Raw genomic sequence first — 24,407 nt, forward strand, 5'->3', positions numbered from 1 at the left:
ATTTGAAGGACTTTCCACTATATATTGAACTCCTGAGGAGTAATATGAAATTGACATGCTGTATTGGCATGCTGTATGTAAAATGTAATTGACATGATAAAATGTCTGAAAGTTATACATAAGAACAACAAATAAGCTTACCGAATTCATTGGGCGAAAACGCATGGTCGCTTTAGCCTCCTTTATTCCCTGTTTCAGCCAGGATTCAGCCAGGATCAAACACATGCATTTCGCCGAACGTGCGTTCGATCCTGGCTGAGTCCTGGATGAAACAGGGAATAAAGGAGGCTAAAGCGACCATGGGTTTTCACCCATTATTTATTTATATGAGGGTATATATGATTTAGCCATTGTAGCTACAATTTTCAGTACTAATTTTGAAAGTAGCTCAGGTTTGTTTTTGTTGTACCATCTGGAGGTTGGCAACCCTACTCATCATATACCAAATATACCTTGAAAATCGTGTTGGTCATTAAGGAGGTATTGTTCTCAAATCTTACCCAATGTGTTTCCAGGCATAATTCAAAGTTCTGGTCGCTATCTGTAAAGCCTAAAACCCGGTTACCTGAAAGATCATTTTTTCCCATATAAGCCTGTCCACCCATTGAGATCATCATTAAAGGCTTCACTCTGTGTGCCTCCAGCATCAGATGTAAGAGTGAGTGAGCACACCAGAGACAGGGATCTTTTCTGTGGTGGCTCCAGTGGTTTGGACTGTCTTCACACCTGTAACAAAATTCACAATCTGTCATTCATAAGGCAAAGACTTTTTATTCATCCAAGTTTTTACTGTGATTTTAATACACTCCCACTAAGATTAAGATTGATGTTTCCCCATGATGATGTTGCTTGTGGCCTCTGCCCTCCTTTCTGAACTACTGTGACTTTTAGATGTAACTACAGGTTGAGTATTCAGTATTAAATACTACAGGTTAAGTATTCAATATTCCTGAAGAGTTTAAAGACCATGTAAAGAACAGATTTGCATTGCTAAGTTCAAGTGAATGTAAACCAGAAGAACTATGGATGGAAACTAGAGATATTATCAAGGAAGAATGTGCAAAGACTATTCCTGTAGCCAAAAGAGATGAAAAGCCTTGAGGGATGTCTGAGGAAACTGTCTGAGGAAACTCTTAAAACTGTCAAAGATAGACAAGAAGCAAAAGTAGTAGGTGACAGAAACAGAATCAAAAGTCTAAGTGCAATGTTCTAGTGACTCGCATGTAGAGACAAAGAGAACTATTATAACAACCACTGTAAAGAAATAGAAGAGAACAACAAAAAAGGAAGAACAAGAGATCTGTTCCACAATATCCAAGAAATCAAAGGGAAATTTAAAGTACGATTAGGAATGATCAGCATGGAAATACATTAACTGACAGGACAAAATAAAGAAAAGGTGGGAACAATACACTGAAGAACTATACAGAAGAGATGAAAGGATGACAGATTCCTTCCAAGAAGAATCTTTTGAAGAAGAACCTACAGTTTTAGAAAGTGAAATGAAAGCTGCACTGAGAGCAATCGGGAGAAACAAATCATCAGGAGCAGATAGGATATCAATAGAGCTATCAAGCCACAGAAAGGGAGTCCATCAAAGTCTTGACAAGAATATGCCAACAGATATGGACAACAAAACAATGGCCCACAGACTGGAAACAATCCATTTATTAATTTCTCACGCAAGTAAAGTGATGCTCAAAATCTTACAGCAAAGGCTGTTACCATATATGGAATGAGAAATGCCTGATATTCAAGCAGGATTCAGAAAAGGAAGAGGCACTAGAGATCATATTGCAAATTTACGTTGGTTACTGGAGCATATGAGAGAATTTCAGAAGAAAATCAGCTTGTGTTTAATAGATTACAGCAAAGCTTTTGACTGTGTGGATCACGAAAAGCTATGGCTGGTTTTAAAGGAAATGGGTGTGCCACTACATCTGATCGTTTTGATGCGCAACCTGTACTCTGGACAAGAGGCCACAGTTAGAACAAAATATGGAGAAACGGAATGGTTTCCAATTGGCAAAGGTGTTAGACAAGGATGTATTTTATCTCCCTATCTCTTCAATCTATATGCAGAACATATAATTAGGAAAACTGGATTAGATTTAGATGAAGGTGGAGTGAAAACTGGAGGGAGGAATGTTAACAATTTGAGATATGCCAATGATACTACATTACTGGCAGAAAATAGCCAAAGCAGGACTAAACTGAACATCAAGAAGACAAAAGTAATGACTACAGGAGAACTACAAAACTTTAAGGTTGACAACGAGGAAATTGAAATTGTTGAAGACTTTCTATTCCTTGGCTCCATCATCAACCAAAAGGGAGATGGCAGCCAAGAAATCGGAAGGAGATTGAGACTGGGAAGGGCAGCCATGAAGGAGCTAGAAAAGATTCTGAAGGGTAAGGATATGTCACTGGCCACCAAATTAATTCATGCCATCATATTCCCTATTACTATGTGTGGGTCTGAAAGCTGGACATTGAAAAAAGCGGATAGGAAGAAAGTAGATTCCTTTGAAATGTGGCGTTAAAAGAGAGTGTTACAGATACCGTGGACTGCCCAAAAAACAAATCAGTGGGTTATAGATCAAATCAAGCCTGAACTGACCCTAGAAGCTAAAATGACTAAACTGAGGCTATCGTATTTTGGTCACATTATGGGAAGACCCAACAAGAGATAGACTGACTCAATAAAGGAAGCCACAGCTGGGCCCTCAATTTGCAATATCTGAGCAAGGCTGTCAAAGACAGGACATTTTGGAGGACACTGATTCATAGGGTCACCATGAGTTGGAAGTGACTTGACGACACCTAACACACACATACACAGGTTGAGTATCCCTTATCTGGACATCCAGTGTCCAGACTGGTCTGAAAACTGGACCTTTTGAGCCGGCATGAAGGCATTACTCACAGGCCCTCAGCAGCGCCACTAATGGTTCAATGTACACAAAATTATTTTAAAACATTATTTAAAATTATATTCAGGCTGCATGTTAAAGTATATATAAAACAGAAATGAGTTTTGTGTTTAGACTGGAGTCCCATCCTCACAATATCTCATTATGTATATGCAAAAATTCCAAAATATTCCAAAATATTCCAAAATACAGAAAGATCCAAAATACGGACCATTTCTGGTCCCAAGCAGTCCTGATAAGGGATACTCAACCTGTATTCTTTATCTACTGCTGCTTTTTGTGTTTCAGATTACTTATGCCAGCTGGATTCGTAATGATTTATTATAATGTATTGGTTGGAGTTTTGTGTGTGTGAGTTAGCTGCTGTATTATATCTGGTAAATAGAGAGGCAAGATTTATATTTCAAGTAAATAAAATAATCTATATTTATGCATCTGATATGAGCTGTAACATTTTCAGTTTGATGATGTCAGGGAAAATAGGAAAATATCTCTCTAGAGTCTGGGTGAGCCCTGGAATTCTCCCAGATCTACAACTGATCTTCATACAACAGAGATCAGTTTCTTTGGAGGAAATGGCAGTTTCGGAGGGCAGACTCTATGGCATCACCACTCCCCTGAGTTCCTAACCCTCCCCAAACTCTGCTCTCCCCAGTAGGATTGCCAGGTCCGTCTTCACAACTGGCGGAAGGTTTTTGGGGAGGAGACTGAGGAGGGGGGGTTGGGAAGAGGAGGGACTTCAATGCCATAGAGTCCAATTGCCAAAGCGGCCGTTTTCTCCAGGTGAATTGATTTCTATGTGGACTTGTTTGGTTGTGCTTGTTATTTTTGTATGCTTGTACTTAACACTGTATGTTTAGATGTCTAGTTGTAATTAGACACAATAGGATAAATAGTGGTTGCACTTAACAGTATTTGTTATTGTACATTTTTGTCGCCCCTGTACTGATTTCCTAATCTCCTGATAGTAGTACAGTGGTGTCTTTTTCTCCTACTAGTACCTGGAGGTTGGCAACCCTACTTCCCAGGCACCACAAGCCCAAATCTTCAGGATTTCCCAAGCCACAGTAAGCAACACCTAGGGATCCCGGAGCTGTCCACTAATGGCTGCCAAGCAGAAGACTGCCCCATCCCCCTTCAAAGAAGTGATGGGAGGGGCAGATTTTGGCTGCTAGTGGTGAGAACAGAGAGCCAGTCTCCATTCATCCTTGGGCCTGACGTATGAAGAGGGGTGGGCCCAGGGGAAAGGGGGCTTATAGGGTCTGGGTCGGGCAAAGATGTCCACTAGTGCCTGCCAAGGAGAAATGCCGTGCACTGAGATTTCCTGCTACAGTGCAGCAGGGATTGGAAAAAGCTGGGCACCCGTGTTAGAACCTGACAAGCAGCTTGTAAGAGCCTCTCTCAGGGAAAAGGTGGCAATCCTTAGGGAAAACCAATAGCAAAAGAAGCTGTTGAACAGATGGGATATTGGTTAAAATTAGCAACATTCCCCTTTCAGTATCTGGTTATCCCAGGATTATCTCTCTAGAGCCTGGGAATCTGCCAATAAACATGAGGAAGCACCTTGTCCTGGTGGGTGATTCAGAAGCTTAGCGCACAGAGACAGATCCAGACCTTCATTAATTAGCTTAGAAACAGCAGCTGCTCCCTTCCCCCAAGAAGGATTAGTGGGAAAACAGACCTGTTGATCACAGGAGCTAATAGTGTTTAACCCAGGATTTAATAATAGAAAGAATCAGAAAAGCAACTATGCCCAGTGTCCTGACAACTGAATTGTGATATGGGATAAACAATATAATAAATTGCCTATATTTCATTTGTACCAGGCTGGAAAATCATCTCAGTGTTCTGGGATAAGGCTTGATTACCAATAATTTATTTGGAACCTTCACTTCAAAGATGCTGTAAGAATGCAGAAGCTTTAGAGCTGGTTAAATGAGAATATCCTCTGCACAGTTCTCCAGCTAGTATGTAAATCAGCAAACAGTAGCACAAGTTTAAATTCTTTATCTGAACAGGTCTTTTATAGCGTGGCATGTTCTCTAAAAACATAAAAAATGTATTTTCATACATTCCAGAAAAGTGGGGAAAGAAAAGAAGTATGACATTCTCATAATACATGTTCTGTATATCGGACCCTATTAACAATACTGGTTTTCTATCCTCCTAGAAGGATTGGCAAAAAAAAAAAAAAACCAGAACAGAACACAACAATAACTGTTTGCTGATTTTCTGGCATTGCCTAAAATAATTCATTATATATAAATATAGCCAGAATTGGGACCAAGAATGATTTTTCAGATGACATTCTTGGTATTTGAGACAACCATTTCATACCACTGTCCTTTTTCACCTCTGGACAATATAAACAACTTAGCATGTAGCAGTATCAGATTTTAGTAAATTTTTGAAATGTATGTGATCAGACTGATGATGGGGTAGTGTAGCTATGAAATTGTATTTCCGGTTTGGGGCTGTTTAGAGGAGAAAGGAACAAATGGAATATTATCTGAGGCAGAAAGGTAAATCTTAAACTGATCTTTAGAGGCTAGAAGGAGATTATGAGAACAGTGTTGAGAAGGGAGTTTCCAAGGAACAAGCTTAAGGTAATTAAGATTAGTAAAGGAGGAGGGACTTATGTATCCAATGTCAGAGCAATTTTATCTTATGGAAACCAGATAGAATGTGGTAGGACCTCAAGATCTGCAAAGATAATGTGAGGGTACAGCTTTTAAATTGGGGGCAATTCAGGAATGGTAATAATAACACTATTGTAATGATGGGGTGTAGAGGTTAATGTGTCGGACTAGCATCTGGGAAACCCTGGTTTGAATCCCCACTCTGCCATGGAAATTTACTGGGTGACCTTGGGCCAGTCACAAAATCTCAGCCTGGACCCTGGCAAGTATTTGGAAAGGAGACCTCCAAGGAATACCAGGGTCATGACATGGGCAGGCAATGGCAAACCAAGTCTGAATGTCTCTGGCCTTGAAAACCCTACGGGGTTGCCATAAGTCAGCTGTGACAGCAAAAAAAAAAAAAAAAGACAAAGGCCACCTTCTTTTGATTGATATTGAAGATATTAAGAAAATTATTTTCAAAGTATGTAAGAATCATTTCCCTTAGGCCAGCCCAGCCTGTATGCTTCTGCACAAGCCCCTGATCTGCATGTGCCTAATGACTGGAAGGAGGCATATCCAGAACAGTGACTTATGTAGCAAAGTAATAGACAGCATCCCATGACAGCAGGTAAAAACTGTTCCATGTCTACATTGGGACTGAAGTACGGTTACCAGGAGGTTTTTTGGGGCAGAGCCTGAGGAGGGCAGGGTTTGGGGATGGGAGGGACTTCAATGCCATAGAGTCCAATTGCCAAAGTGGCCATTGTCTCCAGGTGAACTGAGCTCTATCTGCTGGAGATCAGTTGTAATAGCAGGAGATCTCCAGCTAGTACCTGGAGGTTGGCAACCCGGAGGGCCAAACTAGGCCTGACCGCATCCTCATGTTCGCCATGGGAACACTGCTGCCATTTTAAAGTGATTTGAAAATGCCATATTTAGAGTGATTTGCAGTAGGAAATCAAAACTGGATTATGCAGACTCCAAAGGCTGGAGTGTCTGGAAAGCAACCTGGATTTTGCTACTTCCCAGGGTGAGGAAGCCACAGCCCTCAATTTGCAAGATCTGAGCAAGGCTGTCAAAGATAGGACATTTTGGAGGACGTTGAATCATAGGGTCGCCATGAGTCAGAAGTGACTTGACGGCACTTCACACACACACACACACACACACACACACACACACACACACACACACACACACAGGATGCCATTTACTGCCATAGTTGTTTGTTTGTCCCTCAGTGATGTGGTAAATGTTGGCTCATTTGTGAGTTGTGTTGCAGTTACACATTCTAAATCCACCGACTTTAACAGACCTAGAGGGGTGAACACTGGTTAAGATTGTTACTTTCCTGCACCGAAATTATATATCAAAGAATTAGGGTACTTTCTGGCTAAGTTTCTTCAGCAACATTTGCGCCAAACCCAAAAACAGGAAGAAAAACCCCTCAACACAGAGACCTATTATGAGAGGGCTGAAGTTGCCGGTGCTGGTGTTGTACAGTTATTATGTTGCCTGTGTTTATTTTGCTAATTTGTATAGAAATCAGTATAGTCCTCATGTAGATTAAAGATACACGCTAAATCGGAACAGCTGTTATTTGTAGAAAGCACTCTGATTGCTTGGAAGAGGTCTACAGAACAGTTCTTGGTTGTTAGCAGCTGTGGGATGAATTATTTGGATGGTATCTAGAGTTGCCTGGATGTGGAATTCCTGGAGATATGGGAGAGGTCTCTCAGGAAGGTGGGGTTGAGACATCATTTTGATGATCTCTGGCTTATCACCTGATATTTGTCTTCAATAAGAAGATTTTGTACTCACAATTGAGACAACTATGTTAAACAACTTCTGTACATATGTATATATGGAATTTTGTGGGTTTTGTTGAACATTTTTTCTTGTATTGTTTTGAACTATATGTGGTAGCTTATAAAGAATTTTGCACTTTGTTTAAATTGGCTTCGCTCCTGTACTGATTTCCAAACCTCCAGGTAATAGCTGGCGATCTCCTGCTATTACAATGCATCTCCAGCCAATAGATATCAATTCACCTGAAGAAAATGGCCGCGATGGCAATTGGACTCTATGGCATTGAAGTCCCTCCCCTCTCCAAACCCCACCCTCCTCAGGCTCCACCCACAAAATCTCCGATGGCAGAGAGGGACCTGGCAACCCTATTTAAGATATTCCTAGGCTGATGGGGAAAATCGTTCTTATGTATTCTGAATAATAGAACGGAAACAGCTCTCCTTACCTTGGCAGATCTTTAGTGTTGGGGGTGGAGTGGGAAGCCTGACTACTATCCCTTTTTTTGTGTAACACATAGGGTTGCCAAGTGCCCGGTGGTGGCAGGCAAAATCTTGCCAATCCACCCGGCTACCTGCCGACCAGCTGAAGGTTGGCGGGCAACGCGTGCACATGTGCCCGCATGCCGCACCCACATCACTTCCCGGTTTAACTGGAAGTGACGCAGATGCTCTAGCAACATCCGCCGAAACTCTATGAAAACCATAGAGTTTCAGCAGAGATTGCTAGAGCGTCCGCATCGCTTCCAGGTAAACCCTGAAATGACGTAGGCGTGGCCTACAGGACACATGCCCCAGCCATGCCCCCAAAAAGCTCCCACTGATGGAGCTAAGGGACCTGGCAACCCTAGTAACACATAGTATGTTTTCCAATGACTATTTTACTTAAGTTTGCATTTCTTAACTAGCTGATGAAAAGATAAAGAATCAGGACTGCCTATGCATGGACATTATCTCCTGGCAGCATCTACTGCATTTCAGTCAAAGAGCTCTTTCACACATGCTGAATAATGCACTTTCAATCCACATTTTCAATGCACCTTAATGACCATTTGCAAGTGGATTTTGCTGTTTCGCACAGTAAAATCCAACGGCGAAGTCCATTAAAAGTGCATGATTCGGGATGTGTGAAAAGCGCCAAAGTTTCTAGCACCTAACAACATAATTTACATACATTTAAGATTTCAAAAGAGGAAAATCGCATGCATGCAGCCATCAGTTGCTTGCTAAGGAAAGAAAATTTGGTCAATTCTTTGGGTAAGAAGAGAACACAAATAAAATCTCATGGTGAGTTATCATGAATCTAAAGCTTACTGTGCATCCTTCAAAGTCTATTAAAGGCAATGGGCTTAGACGGGTGTAACTCCGCTAAGGATTGCACAGTGAAATGTTTAAATACTTGATGGCAGCTTGGCAAGAATCTGAAGTGATATGAAGTAAGGACTGGTGTGAAGCTAGGGTTGCCAGCTCTGGGTTGGGAAATACCTGGAGATTTTGGGGATGGAGCCTGAGGAGGGTGGGGTTTGGAGAGGGGAGGGACTCAGTGCCATAGAGTTAGGGTTGCTAGGTCCCCTCCCCTCCCAATCAGCAGGAGGTTTTAGGGGCGGGATGGGGTGGCTGTGTGTGCACACGGGGCGCGTGCATGCGATGACGGCACTTCCGGTTTTACTTCTGGAAGCGCCACGTCACTGTGACCGATTTAACACTCCAAACCCCAAAATTAAAACAGCCACGTGATGTGGCGCTTCCAGAAGTAAAACTGGAAGTGCTGTCATTGCGTGCGTGCGCCCCCGCACGCGCGCAGCCCCAATTGCCCGCCAATCTCACTCACCTGGCAACCCTATATAGAGTCCAGTTGCCAAAGTGGCCATTTTCTCCAGGTGAACCGTTCTCTGTCGGCTGAACATCAGTTGTAATAGCGGGAGATCTCCAGCCACCACCTGGAGGTTGGCAACCCTGTGGGAGGCACTCTTGTTCCTCTTTTTCAACTTCCCAAGGGGTGTTTTGGCACATGATGAGGCACAATGGAGCGGGGGCAGGAGAAGAGCACATCAGGCCACCACCAGTAAGGTCCAATTGAGGGATTTAAAAATCATTTTGGTCATTAAGAGGGTGTCAGCTAAAGTCCACGCACCCACTTTTTGGACAAGCATGAGGGGTGAGAGCTGTAAGGTCTCAGGGATCTCAGACACAGGGTGGGAACTAGAGGCCAGCACTTTACTCATTGTGACAGTACAAACCTAAGTCAGCCAACCAGCCCAGGACAGAAACTGGCCACTGAGGCAACCACAGTCTGGAACAGTCCAACAGTTGCATGTGACTAATGGAGCCAATCATACCAGATCTGGGTCTATACAAGCTCTGCCTTTGTTTTCGTTCCTCAATCCTCGTTGCTCATCTGTAATGGAAGGACCTGGTTCTCCTATTCCTGTTCAATGCTCAGGTCACCTCCAGATTGCATTTTGAGGCATACAAGGTGGATTGCAGCAAGTATTTTTTTTTTATCCGTGATGTACTTTGTAAGCCAAGCATACGAAGCAACAGAGGCATCAAAATCAGGTTGAGTGGGGAAATAACACTCTATCCACCAAAACAACTCTGTTATTCAATGTACAGATGTGGCACAAAAAAACCTTTATTCTCTGCCATCATGGCTAAACATGGGGAATCATATGTCTGATTGGATTTGGCATGTTTTTCCGCCACCCATGTTCTTGCTCAGTCCAACAACTTCTGACATAGGAAGGAGAGTGACGTCGTTTATGCATAGGAGTTTTACCTGAGGTTCGTTGCTCACTGGACCCACACTTTCCTGTTGGGAATCTATGCACCAGCAGTCTCCAACCTCAGATCAAGTCCCTGCCCTTTTAAATGCTGCTTTGTAACTGGCTTACTTTGTAGAGCTTACTGTGAGAGAAACCCCCCCCCCCAAACCCAACTGCTGCATAAAAAAAACCTTTAAAGAAAGAAAAAAGAAAAAAAAGAAGGAGCAATCTGAAAGGGTGGGGGAGAAATCCAAGCCTTGGTTTTAAAAAGCCTTTCTTCTGCTCAGAAAGAGCTCTGAGGAAGCAGGAAGCATTTGAATCCCCGCCTCTTTACACGCTGCTTTGTAATTGGCTGTGAGAGAAACCAAGCTTGCGTGTCCCATGCTTTGCTTTATGCACAGGGATTTCACCCGGGCTAAGCTCAGGGGAGAGGGAAGAATTGGTTTAACAGAGGAACGGGAAGTCCCGGGATTTGTGAGGGCTGGCAGCGAGGTCATCTAATGGACGGAAAACTCATGTATAACTCCAAGGAACAACCGAGACAGACCGGGGGTGAACGTCAGTGAAAGTACCCATGCATAAATGACCTGAGAGAGATGCAAACTCCTGCTTGGTTCAATGTGAGTTCCGTTTGATAATCTTGGATAGACTGACAGGATGATCTTGTTAATAGTATATTTGATCTCTCCATGGCCATTGAAACCAATGATAACTAAATAGAATTTTATAAACACCATGATATGGTTGGTGCTCTTTCTCACTGGTGTTGTTAGTATTGTACTCCATGAGAACAGGTAGATTCGAGTTCAATAGCACCTTAGAAACCAACAAGATTTTGGGGGTATAAGCTTTCAAGAGTCAAAGTTCCAGTCATCAGACATCTTTGACTCTTGAAAGTTTATACCCCGAACATCTTGTTGGTCTCTAAGATGCTACTGGACTCAAATCTACCTGTCTTACTGCAGACAAACATTGCTACCCTCTGAAACGACTCCATAAGAGTTATGCCATGGGGTTCCATCTTACCACCAATTAGAATCATAGAACCATAGCGTTGGAAGGGGACTACTTCATGGAGTTGGAAGGGGAGGGGCCAGCAATCAACCCCAGGCAAACAGGCCCTCTTCACTCAGCAACAACTTGCCAGCAGCTCTGTCTCCTGTTCTGGCTCAGCTCTGCCCCTGGCAAGGAGGAGCTCACAAAGGCTCACAGCCCCACCTCTCAACAGCCAACAGCAAAGGACGGGGCCAGCAGTCAACCCCAGGCAAACTAGTATATACTAGTAAAATATGTGGCTTGTGGGAGGTGGTGAGCTCCCCCTCACTTGCAGTCCTTAAGAAGAGGCAGGACAGGAACTGATCAGGGATGCTCTAGGCTGATCCTGAGTTACTGTATGTATCAGTAAAATATGCATCTTGTGACAATCATGAGAACAGCAAATTCAGGCTACCCTAAGACATGGTTGGGGGAGGGTTGCATATTTAAAGTACTCCTTTGTAAAGTAACAAGAAAAAGAAGAAAATTTCAAAATGGCTTGATGAGTGCTGGCCATGCTCCAGGAGATATGAGAAGCTGAGAGCCAGTTAAAGGGGGGGGGGAGGAGCAGGAGCAGTGGCTTTATTACATCAATCAGAGTTTATAAAATCCTGGAAGGGGAAATTTCCAAAACCCATCCTCCTACATCTTGTTATGTCCAGTGCCCACATGAGACTACTAGAACTCAATACCATACTAGAAGGATAAATGAGATTTCAATGCCATACTAGAAGGACAAATGAGAGATCTTGAATGTAATCTCATTATATGCTGATGACATCCAGTTCTAATTTTTTCCTTGTGTATCAGATCCAGAACCAAGGTTCAGATTATAAATGGATGCTTGGGGGCTTTGACAGATTGGTTGACAATTAATAAACTGAAATTCAATTTAGGCAAAAAAGAAGAAGAAGAAGAAGTGGTAATAACTGGCATGTATACATTGTAGAGGAGGAGGGTAGATAGGGTTGCCAACCTCCAGGTAGTAGCTGGAGATCTGCTATTACAATTGATCTCCAACTGATAGAGATCAGTTCACCTGGAGAAAATGGCCGCTTTGGCAATTGGACTATATGGCATTGAAGTCCCTCCCCTCCCCAAACCCTCCCTCCTCAGGCTCCGCTTCAAAAATCTCCCGCTGGAGAGACTATGCCCACTGTGACGGCTCTATAATGATAACCATTGTGAGATAGTGATTGGATCAGGGCTGAGGTTGGAATCATTGGTTACCCATGAATCTCACTGGGTTATGTTAAGTGGACCATCTCATGGGGCTGACGGAATGATGAAGTGGAGAGAGTAAACCAGGCACGGTGACCTGAACTCCTTAGAGGAGGCCCAGGATGAAAAACGCTGTCAAATTTCTCATCTCCTGTTTGGACAAGCAGGGATCACCCAGAAACTGTCAAAGGTTTCTGCTTATATTCTTTTAACTGTTTAAATATTTCATATATATTTGCATTTGAAATGCTGTTTTAATGTTTGAAATGTTTGATGCCTAGTGGACCCTGAGTTGGGTGGAAAGGCAGCACATAAATGTTTTAAATAAATGTAAATAAAAGGGTTAATAGGACCCATCATGTTAAAAACCCATGTTTTAGGCAGACCATATTAGCATATCTGGAATCTGAAAAATAATTCTTTAGACAGCAATCTTGATGCAAGTGTGACTGAAACCCAAATTGGCATACACCGGTGTGAAACATACATGGGTTTAATCTGATTAACTGGCACTAAACTGAATGGGTTTTATATCATAATCCTATACCCACCAGACAGAAGTAACTACAGCTGACGGTGATGAGAGGCATTTTGGAAAGCATTTCAGACTGAGATCTTTTCTCTTGATTTTGCATTTTTAGGAAGCTGGGCAGATAAAAATGAATATTCCAATGGGCTTTTAATGCATTTTTCTGGCAATGTATAATGATTTACTTATATTTAATTTTGGAAACAGCTTGGATTTAGGCTAGCCTTGTTTTTGTAATATGTGTAATATATTCAAAAGGGAACAGCTTTCACACGGGTTAGTGTATTTATTTAGTCTGAGGTCAGGAAAAACATGGATTAATCATAATCCTGGTTCTTTCCTCTCTCTGGGTGTATAAAAATAACATAACAAATAAATGCTACTAAAGACACAGCAGCTATAATTAATTAGGAGACAAATGTGAAGTACTTTGGAAGCAACCCTAAGCAGATCTAGTCAGAAGTAAGTCCTAGTTTCTTCAATGGGGCTTACTCATAGGAAAGTGTTTGTAGGACTGCAGCCTTTGCCCATTAAAGAAACTAATAACAGTAACAATTATTATATAAACATTTTCAGTGTAACCCCAGTTTTTCCCATCAACCCCAGTTAGGGTTGCCAGGTCCCTCTTCACCATCGGCGGGAGGCTTTTGGGGTGGAGCCTGGGGAGGGCGGGGTTTGGGGATGGGAGGGACTTCAATGCCATACAGTTCAATTGCCAAAGCAGCCATTTTCTCCAGGTGAACTGATCTCTATCGGCGGGAGATCAGTTGTAATAGCAGGAGATCTCCAGCTAGTACCTGGAGGTTGGCAACCCTATGTAAAAAATTTTTAGCTACAGTCACCAAAATATACAATAATTTTGTTTTGAGATATCAAGCTAGACAATCCTTTCATCCTTTAGTTAATTTGGAGTTTACTCAAGATATCTCCATCATAGTTTTATGAAAGTAGAACACATTATCTGGCTCAGGGTGAAATATATAGACGTTGAAGTAGGCAGGGGTTGCCAATCTCCAGGTGGCACCTGGAGATCTCCCACTATTAAAATTGATCTCCAGATGATGAAGATCAACTCCCCTGGAGAAAATAGCTGCTTGGAGGGGGGGACCCTATGGCGTTGTACCCCACTGAGGTCCCTGTCCTCCTCAAACCCCACCCTCCCCAGGCTCCACCCTCAAAATCTCCAGGTGCTTCCCAACCCAGAACTGGCAACCTTACACATGAGTCCTGTGTTAAAACCTGCTATTATTTTCAGGTGCATATATACGTTTGGTATATATCTGATCTAGGGTTATGCATATCGATATACTCGAACTGAAAATAAACCCGAAATTAGCCGTTTCGGCAATATTTGGGTTTGGGGTTTACTGAATACCCAAACCTGGGAATATGCCCAAAGCCAAATAGGCGATTCCTGAAAAAGCTGAATAATTATTTGGCTTTTTCGGGTCCAGCTATTCTCCTTTGCTCAGATGCATGGCTCTGTGCTTTCTCCCATTTTTCTATCATTTGACTGGTTTTGTTAGGACCCCATAGTTGGGGCTCTTTTGAGGTTGGGTTCGTGTAATTGGAGCCAACTTGGTCTGACCAACCGTCACCTTTCAGCAGATTAATCTGGATCAAGCATAAGGGTTATTTAAAAGACAGGGTTCACAAATACTGGCCAGGGGGATATACCCTCCAACTAAAAAGAACCGGCTTCAACAGCTGCTCACACCACCAGGCTTCCGAAGGAGACTTCCTCACCCGTGCCGATGAGCAGTCCCCTTCAAAATAGCCCTCATGGTCAAAGCTTTGGCTGGCTCCAATATCACCCCCCCCCCCAAAAAAAAACTGCTGTCAAACTGAAGGTCACCCAAAATAGAGTCTTCATTTTCCTACACCATCACCATCTCTTGAAATCAGATTTTTGATTAGTATAATAAAGGACTGTTCACAGGATGTCATTTGCCACCAAAAGAAATGTTTTCCATGCCTTATTTTTCTTGTATTTAAGCCTTTTTCCTCAGTTTGGAAGCTAATTTGCATGGCCATGTATGCACCCCAGATACAAAGGAAGCCCCCAGACTTTGAGGCGCCAGCCTGCCAATCAGCTCTTTCCGGCAGTCCTCGACAACGCTGAACTTCTGTACCTGAAAACTGATGGATAGCTTGGCTCGCAAATGCCTGAAGGATGGGAGCGACCCTTTTGCTGGCCCATAAAATTTGACCCCCCTGTCCCAAAGCTCACCAAACTTTGGTGACTGTCTAAGGAGAGTACCTTGCAGCCATGCTGCAAATTTGGTGAATCGACCTCCAAAAATGCCCCCACAGGAGCTTCGAAAACATCCCCATACAATATAATGGGCCCAATTTTTTTCAGTAAACCCAGAAATAAGCCGAATACCCATATTTACTGGTATGGATATTTGGCTTATTCCTGGTTTACCAAAAAAAAGCAGGCACAATAAACCCGCAATTTACGGGGGGTTTTTTGTTTTTGTTTTTTGCACGACCCTAATCTGATCACAAGCACTTTGATACTACCTCTCAGGTGTTCCTTTCTGGAAAATACCTGCAGAGTCAGAGAATCATTGCTATGTCCTTCCTTATGTAAGGTTCACATGTGATTTCCTTCTTGTACAGATAAGCAGCGAACAGTGCAATCCTAAGAAGAGTTACGTCCTTCTAAGCCTATTGCCTTACAAGGTTGTAATTCTGCTTAGGATGGCACTGTAAAGCAACTAATATCTGAACAACCCTCTTAACATTTTGGCCGGAACACTTTCTCTTACTCAATTGTCCATTCTGAAGAGAACATCTCAGGACTATTACATGACAGTGCTGTGCAAATTTTAAAATCATTTAAATTAGCAGTAATGTTAATTTTTAAAAATCTAACACGTTATTCCCGTTTGTTTCAGAATGATCATTTTAGTGACTTTGTGGATAAGCAAACTGGCTATAAAACTGTTAATATGCTGGCAACAGCAGTTGTACTAGGAAAGGAAGTCCTTGCTGTGATTATGGCAGTTAACAAGAAAAATGGCCCTGAATTCTCTAAAGCAGATGAAGAGGTAAGAAATTTTTTTTTTAAGGAGTACAGTAGTTTGACAATGTGTTGGATCTAGTGGAAATGGCCACTGACAAAAGCGGGAGGGCGATCTTAATAAATACCATCCTCCCACAGCCGGCATCCAGCTCCTTGCTCATGTTGTTTTTGGGGTCCTCTGTCCCCCACAAGCAGCATTTGTAGGGACGAATTGGGGCTGCAACAGAAATGGGAGAGTGGAGAAGTCCCAGTCTGCTGACAGAAATCTCGTCTGTGAAGCAGAGGTTTTCCAGGGGTGCCAAGCCAAAATGAATGAATAAGTAGCCAGTAGCTATTGATTTGGGAGCACATGAAACTGTAGTGTTACTGAAGCCAGCATGGTTAACAGCAGCGGTTTGGAGTGGTGGACTCTAATCTAGAGAACCAGGTTTGATTCCCCACTCCTCCACATGAGCAGTGGAAGCTAATTTGGTGAACTGGGTTGGTTTCCCCACTCCTCCACATGAAGCCAGCTGGGTGTTCTTGGGCTAGTCACAGCTTTCTTAGAGCTCTCTCAGCCCCACCTACCTCAAAGGGTGTCTGTTGTGGGGAGGGGAAGGTGATTGTAAGCTGGTTTGATTCTTTCTTAAGTGGTAGAGAAAGAAGGCATATAAAAACCAACTATTATTATTATTATTGGGTACAGGCCTTACAAGAATCAGGGTGGGATCCCACCAGCAACCCTATCTAAGCTGCTCTGATCATTCCAAGGGAAAATGCAATGTAAACGTAAATACATGGAACGCCATTATTGACACAAGTCACATTGACTTCAGCCCGTGTTTAACTCTCTCGTTGAAATAATGAAAATCGAAGTGCTTAACTTTGGCTGGATCATGTCCATGATCTTGTCTTATACTTGACTTGTTTCATGTTTTTCATTGCAGGTTTTCAAGAAATATATTAACTTTGTTTCGGTTGCTTTGAAACAAAACCACACTAACAACCTGTACAATATTGAATCCAGAAAAAGTCAGGTGAGGTATTAACTTGCCTAAATGCAAGGCCATTAAATATCCCATGATTTAGTATAAAATGTCTTGCTATAATTAATGTTTTAATACTGGCGGTGGTGGAGGAAAGTGTCCTCCAGTCACAGTGGACTTATGGCAACCCCGCAGGGTTTTCAAGGCAAGAGATGAACAGAGGTGGTTTGCCATTGCCTGCCTCTGCATAGCAACCCTGGACTTCCTTAGTGTTCTCCCTTCCAAATACTAACCAGGGGCAATCCAGCTTATCTACCAAAATCTGATAAGGCATGCTAGTAGGGTTGCCAGGTCCCTCTTTGCCACCGGCGAGAGGTTTTGGGGGCGGAGCCTGAGGAGGGTGGGGTTTGAGGAGGGGAGGGACTTCAATGCCATAGAGTCCAATTGCCAAAGCAGCCATTTTCTCCAGGGGAACAGGTCTCTATTGGCTGGAGATCCGTTGTATTAGCAGGAGATCTCCAGCCAGTACCTGGAGGTTACAACCCTATTTTCACAGCAGAACAAAACCACAATAATGTTGCAAAAAAGTACTATATTCTATATACAGTAAACAATATTACGTGAACAACTATTATATACAGTGTTTCTTATCTAACCAAGTGAGGCATTATGTTTGGAATCATTGTCCATATATATAGTCCATTCAAAATTTTCACAATTAAATGCCTTGTTGTAGAAGTGCATACGTGGAATTGTATCCCTTTTAGTGAACTGTCTTGTAGTACTAAGTTGGGGTCTCACGAACTTCCCAGTCTGGGGCGTATCTTTACAGGGGTCCGAATTATCGCCCTGTTTCGACCCATAGTCTTCATCAGAACGTACTATGGTGTACATATATAAATACATGCTATTAATCAATTGTTATTAATGGTCATACATATGATTTTGAGAAGGTAGCTCACTCTGCAATGTTTCCTGCGTTACAATGTTGCCGCGGTACTTCTATTCTAATGTGTCAAACTTTACAAAAGACATTCATTAGATTTTTACATTACAAGTATAAGATATTACAAATATATGCTATTACTTACTCCAAGGCAGTTAGTGTGTCTGCTCTTGTGATAGGCGGAACCCAGTGTTCTCTAGTCACTCTGTGTTCCCTCGTGCCAAAAGACAGTGTTTCTGAATCAACCGCAGCTGTAGCGGTGATCCATTCCCTGACTCTTAAAGGGATATACCTCAATTTATTAGAATCCTTTTAAGCCTTATATGAAATATGTTAAGTCTAGTTCATTATTATGTCCATTCAGGGATACAGTGTTCAGCAGGTGGATATATTTAGCCTCTTGCTGTTTTAAAATCATATCTATATCCACCTGATCATTAGTTTTGCATTCATAACGCCAGATGACAAAATATGTAAAATCATCCTTGGTATGGTTTTTATTTTTAAAATGTGTTGCCATTGGGGCATCTAAAGCCTGGCTCCTAATACAAGAAAGATGTTCTCCAATTCTTGTTTTGATAGGTCTACTGGTTTTTCCTACATAAAAAAGTTGGCACGAACATTTTGCAAGATATATTAAATTCTTTGATTCACAATTATTATAAGTTTGAATGCGGAGCTGAAAACCCGTCTGGGGATTTTTAAATTCTTTAACTGGTAAAAGATATTTACAAAATGTGCATCAGCCACATTTAAAGTTTCCAACCGAGAAATCTCTATTAGTTGGTATTGTGATCCTCCAGTGTACTAAGTGATCCCTAATAGATCGTGTCCTTCTATAGGCTACTCTCGGTCTTTCTTTACAGCCTGGTATATTTCTAAGTAAGTCCCAATGTTTGATGATAGCTTTTTTAATTGACAAAGTCAATGATGAGAAAGTAATTTTGTTTGTGTTCTTGTTCTTATTTGATTCAAACAATTCAGACCTTTGTTTGGATGCTGCTCTTTTTTGCAACATTACTGTGGTTTTGTTCTGCTGTGAAAAAAGGGTTGTAACTAACATTACAGCAGGCTGATTATTTGTGTTGCCACTACTTGGAGGTTAGCAACCCTACGTGCTAGCCTGGACCATCCAGGTCAGGGCACTTTAATAGTGCCATAGTAAAAATAAAATATAGTAATTATATTGACTGTGCCATATTTTTTCTTACATGGTTTTGGGTTCTTCCTGTAATGTCATTTCTGCTCCGCCTCCCTACTTGCAATCTTTTTAATATTGTCTAAATTTTTCCTCCTTCTTAAACAGACGCTCTTGTGGTCTGCTAACAAAGTATTTGAAGAGCTTACAGACATTGAGCGACAGTTTCACAAAGCGTTGTATACTGTTCGAATGTATTTGAACTGCGAAAGATACTCCGTTGGTCTTCTGGACATGACCAAAGAGAAGGTCACTATCATTTTATTGACTATTCGGAAATAAAGTAACTCAAAAAGATTACCTAAGGCTTAATCTTGTGCAAAGTTGACTTCTGGAGGATTTTAACTATTCACAGGATCCGAGCCCAAATGTACTGTCCTTCTTAGCTGACATTTGAAGTCGTTTTTCATTCCTCCTACTCTGTGGAACTCCTTGCTCATTTATGTTTCCTTGTTTCCAGGAGTTCTATGATGAATGGCCAATCAAACTGGGAGAACAAGAGCCGTATAAAGGACCAAAAACACCTGATGGCCGAGTGAGTTTCCTCTTTCCCAATCACCATTTTCACAAAGTTCGTTGCTTACAGATTATTACATTGCTTTCTCCTCTTGCATTTAGGAAGTCAACTTTTATAAAATAATTGATTACATTTTACATGGAAAAGAAGAAATCAAAGTCATTCCGTGAGTATCTATCGGTCCATCTGCTCAATTGTAGCTAATTGTGCATGTTTAGGTTGGAGGTACTCATATCACCTATTATCTTCTTGAAGGTCACCACCTGCTGACCATTGGTGTTTGATTAGTGGTTTGCCAACTTATGTTGCTGAAAATGGATTTGTAAGTTCCATGTTTTATTTCTCTTGAACCATCTGTATGAATGTGTATGTGTTTGTATGTGTGTTAATTAAAATACTGCAAAATAAAAACAATCACAGTGTTCAGTTATCCAAATAAGATATTAAGTTAGACCACAACAAACCTTCAGTGAAACACATGGGGGAATGGGATCATGTATAGTGACCCCCACACCTACATTGCTATTTATTTATTTTTAATTAAAATATTTGTATACTACTGTTCTAGGATGGCCAGCCATAGATAGCAAACTAGCAGGAGCATTTCAGAGGTGGGGACAATTTCATTGGCATTGCACTGATGTGTGATGTCACTTCTGATGCAAAACCAGAAGTGATGTAATTGCATGGAAGCAACACGCTAGGATTCACCCAAAACTCTGTGATTAAACCGCAGGGTCTTGGGTGAATCCTAGAGTATTGCCCTGACACAATGACTTCACTTCCAGTTTTGCATCATAGGTTGTTGCACATCACTGCAACACTACAGAGTTCCCCCATGCTCCCCTGCCAGCCTCTCAAGTGAAGCTGGAGAATAGTGGGCCCAGGCCAGAAGGTTTCCTGCTATAGTGAGAGATCTGCCCCCCTATGCTCTTCTCATCATATTGCAAACTCAAAGCCATTTACAGATAAATACAATATAAGTAATGCAATTGCCTCATTAAAGCACTTCAAAACACAGACCATTAACAGACTTTATCGACACTCATACCTTTTAATGGCAACCTTCAGCCAGCCAAGTAACAACTCAGTTCAAATAGGGTTGCCAGGCACCACCTAGTGACTAGCAGGAGATGGGGGAAGTGGGACTTCCATATTGTGGGGTCAATCGGCATCCCCAGTGCAATGATGTCACTTCTGGTGTGACATGGAAGTGATGTCATTGTGCCGGGGGTGACACTCTAGCATTTGTTCAAAACTTTGTGGTGTAACCATATAGTTTTGAGCGAATGCTTGAGCATCATCCAGCATGATGGGGCTGCTCCTGGGTTGTGCCAGCAGCAACATTGTCATGCTGCAGATGCTGATTGAACCTCCCTATTTCACTTTGTCATTTCCTCCCACTGCCCACCTGAACAGCAGCGGGCAACATGAGATGGGGGCAGGAGATCCCTCACCCCAGCAGGAAGCTGGCTATCCTAGTTAAATATAGCCCTCTCTAGGCCTCATCAAAATACTCTCAAAAGAGCGCCATCCTACAGGCCTCACGACACTTTGGCTGGGATGGGATAGCTATAACTTCCTGTGGCAGCCCATGCCAAAGCACTGGAGCAACCAACCAAAAAGCCCAGGAATTAGGGCTATCATGTGGGACCTGAAAATCTCCCAGAATTGATCTCTATGGTTGCCAACCTCCAGGTACTGGCTGGAGATCTCCTGCTATTACAACTGATCTCCAGCCGATAGAGATCAATTCACCTGGAGAAAATGCCGCTTTGGCAATTGGACTCCATGGCATTGAAGTCCCCCCTCTCCCCAAACCCCGCCCTCCTCAGGCTCTGCCCCAAAAACCTCCCACCGATGGCGAAGAGGGGCCTGGCAATCCTACTGATCTCCAAACTACTAAAACCAGATCCCCTAGAAGAAATGGCAGCTTTGGGAGGTGGATACTATTGCATCGCTTCCTTGCTGAGCTCTTTTCCTTCCCCAAACTCTACCATTTCCAGGCTCCCCCCCCCCCACAAAAAAAAATGTTTCCAGAATTTCCTAATCCGGAGTAAGCAACCCTACCTGGAATGTTCCACCACCATTTGAACCTCTCTATAAAAGGGGCGAGAGAGGAATCTAGGTGCCTGGCACTTACAGTCTGATCACCCCAGTCGTCAGCGATCTGCATGAGACATCTTGATCATCCCTTCTGTTGTCTGGACTGACTGACAGGATCAGAGTGTTTATGTGTGCAGGGGTCTTCTCTTTATTGCATGTCTTTCTTTCCATAGATTTGTAATATGATGAATGCGCCTGCAGATGACTTCTTCTGTTTTCAGGTAACACCTTTTCCTATATTTTCGACAGTATGCTTGCAGCGGAATGAGTGAGCTGCGTGAGTTGCCCTGAGTGCTTCCCGGTGATCATTTTAGAGTGAAAGAAGAATGACACGTAACACTCCCCCTTCTATTACCATGTTTTGCTTTGTCCTATTCAGAACAGAATTCAGAACAGATACTTTTTTTATTGTTGATAGAGCCACACAGATGGCTTATTTAAGATTTTTTTTAAAGAACGTTGGAACCCGTGATTGCTCTCCTTCCACAGTGATTGCTCTCACTGCGGACACTGGCCTTCATTTGATGGGAGAAGAGAAAAACAGCAGTTAACTTTATCTAAGTATCATGGGTTAGGAGACAGTGTCTTTCCCGGTTCTCCCATGTACACAGCACTTTTGATTGAGCCTGTTTAAGAAAAAGAAAGTGGCCTAATAGAGGAGTATATCAGGTTTGATGTGGCCATATTGCCAATATCAACCTGCTCGACGGGTAGGGTTTCCAGGTGCCTGGTGGTGGTGGGCAAACCCCCGCCAATTCACCCCTCTGCCCGCCGACCAGCTGAAGGTCGGCAGGCAAACGTGCATGCACTCATACACATCGCAGCCTTGCGAGGAGCTTTATACCACTCAAACTCCCAGTTTGAGTGGGAAAGGGCTGCTTGCGATGCGTTTACACCCAGAAGTGCCGCATCGCAAGCAGCCCTTTACCACTCAAACTCCCAGTTTGAGTGGTATAAGGCCCCTCGTGAGGCGGCACTTCTGGTTGTAAACCGGAAATGACATGCACGTGCGTCGGCGTGCATGCGCACGAGAGAGAGGTCCCCTCAGCTCTGCCCCAAAAGTCTCCCTCCAGAGGAGACCTGGCAGCCTTATCTGTGGGAAAGGAGTGCTTTAGTTGCACTGTGAGTTATAGGGCGAAAACGCATGGTCGCTTTAGCCTCTTTTATTCCCTGTTTCAGCCAGGATTCAGCCAGGATCGAATGCATGCGTTTTGCCGAACGTGTGTTCGATCCTGGCTGAATCCTGGCTGAAACAGGGAATAAAGGAGGCTAAAGCGACCGTGCGTTTTCACCCCTAGTGAATTGTCTCAATTGCAAAGCATTCAAGGTGCTGTATCAACCCTTGTTAAAGCTGACATTTGGTTGTCTTCTACCCTTGTTTTTTATTGTGTGAGTGTTCTCTATGACATCCTTTTCACGTTCACTGTTTGTGTGGATTCTTTAAAGCAGGGAGGTATTTTTTGTCTCCTATCTATATGTGTGTGTGTAAAGTGCCTTCAAGTCGCAGCTGACTTATGCCGACCCCTTATGGAGTTTTCATGGCAAGACTAACAGAGGTAGTTTGCCAGTGCCTTCCTCTGCACAGCAACCCTGGGATTCCTTGGTGGTTTCCCATCCAAATACTAACCAGGGCTGACCCTGCTTAGCTTCTGAGATCTGATGAGATCAGGCTAGCCTGGGCCATCCAGGTCAGGGCCCTATCTATATATAATGTAAAAAATAAAGATGAAAAAAATAGAGTGAAAGAAAAGCTCTGGGGGGGATATTCTATGTCTTCAACCTGACTGTAGTACTGATTGGTACTATTTTGATGTCATTTGTAACTGCAGATCAGTCTTCTTGTTATGAACAGTGCCATCATCATCATATTAGGTAGATTTGGCTATCTGGAGGGTTTCCATCCTCCAGGTGGTGGCTGGAGATCTCCCGCTATTACAACCGATCTCCAGGCGACAGAGATCAGTTCCCCTGGAGGAAATGGCTGCTTTGACAATTAGATTCTATAGCATTAAAGGCCCTCCCCTCTCCAAACCCCGACCTCCTCAGGCTCCACCCCAAAAATCTCCAGGTGTTTCCCAACCCAGAGCTGGCAACCCTACCCGACAGTGCCACTGAAGGCAATTTGACAATACCCTTGCTCTGAATTGGCATGGTTTACCAACCCAGTGACTTTATTACCTAGTCAAGTTTGATTCCTTTCATCAGTCATGAAAACAAGACTCTGAACAAAGAAATGGCCTGAAGAAGCAGCTGAGTAGGTACTGGTTGGGACTGAGAAGAATCCCACACTAAAGCATTACTCCTATTATTTGAATGTAAAATACTATGAGGGAACAAGTCCGAAAATGCTCCGATGCAGCTAACAAGTGCTGACTGACTACATGCATTTGTAATTATTAATTAATCTAGTGAAAATAGCTACTGCGTCTTTAAAAAACAACAAAGAAAATGCTCCAGCGGGATGAGCGCAGGGAACATTTTTTGCCCACTTTTGAAAACAACCCCCCCGCCCATTTGCTAGGTAGAGAAGGGTTTTGTGGGCCAGGGCAGGGAGCATTTGCGAATCACTACCCCGTTTAAGTTCAGCTGCAGTTCTAACCATTCATATAAAATGATTTCTTATGCAACTTTACTTAAAGAGCAATCCAGCCAAAGTTAAACAATTTTGGTCTCACTGATAGGGCATGTACTCGCTGAAACCAAAACAACTTAAAAGTGTTTACTGTTGATTTGAT

General features: G+C 42.7%; 2 protein-coding genes across 2 annotated transcripts in view; both read left to right on the forward strand.

Moving 5' to 3' along the window:
* Positions 1–24,407, forward strand: part of LGI1 (leucine rich glioma inactivated 1) — a 290,579-nt gene that overhangs the window by 150,744 nt on the left and 115,428 nt on the right. The gene's annotated exons all lie outside the window — the stretch shown is intronic.
* Positions 1–24,407, forward strand: part of PDE6C (phosphodiesterase 6C) — a 73,459-nt gene that overhangs the window by 9,083 nt on the left and 39,969 nt on the right. The window contains exons 2-8 of the mRNA XM_056850485.1: positions 15,813–15,965; positions 16,867–16,956; positions 19,158–19,298; positions 19,510–19,584; positions 19,668–19,732; positions 19,822–19,888; positions 21,846–21,893. Of these exons, the coding sequence (XP_056706463.1) occupies positions 15,813–15,965; positions 16,867–16,956; positions 19,158–19,298; positions 19,510–19,584; positions 19,668–19,732; positions 19,822–19,888; positions 21,846–21,893 (639 nt within the window). The remainder of the gene's footprint in view (positions 1–15,812; positions 15,966–16,866; positions 16,957–19,157; positions 19,299–19,509; positions 19,585–19,667; positions 19,733–19,821; positions 19,889–21,845; positions 21,894–24,407) is intronic.

Source organism: Euleptes europaea, chromosome 5 (genome assembly GCF_029931775.1).
Source record: "Euleptes europaea isolate rEulEur1 chromosome 5, rEulEur1.hap1, whole genome shotgun sequence".
NCBI classification, from domain to species: Eukaryota; Metazoa; Chordata; class Lepidosauria; order Squamata; family Sphaerodactylidae; genus Euleptes; species Euleptes europaea.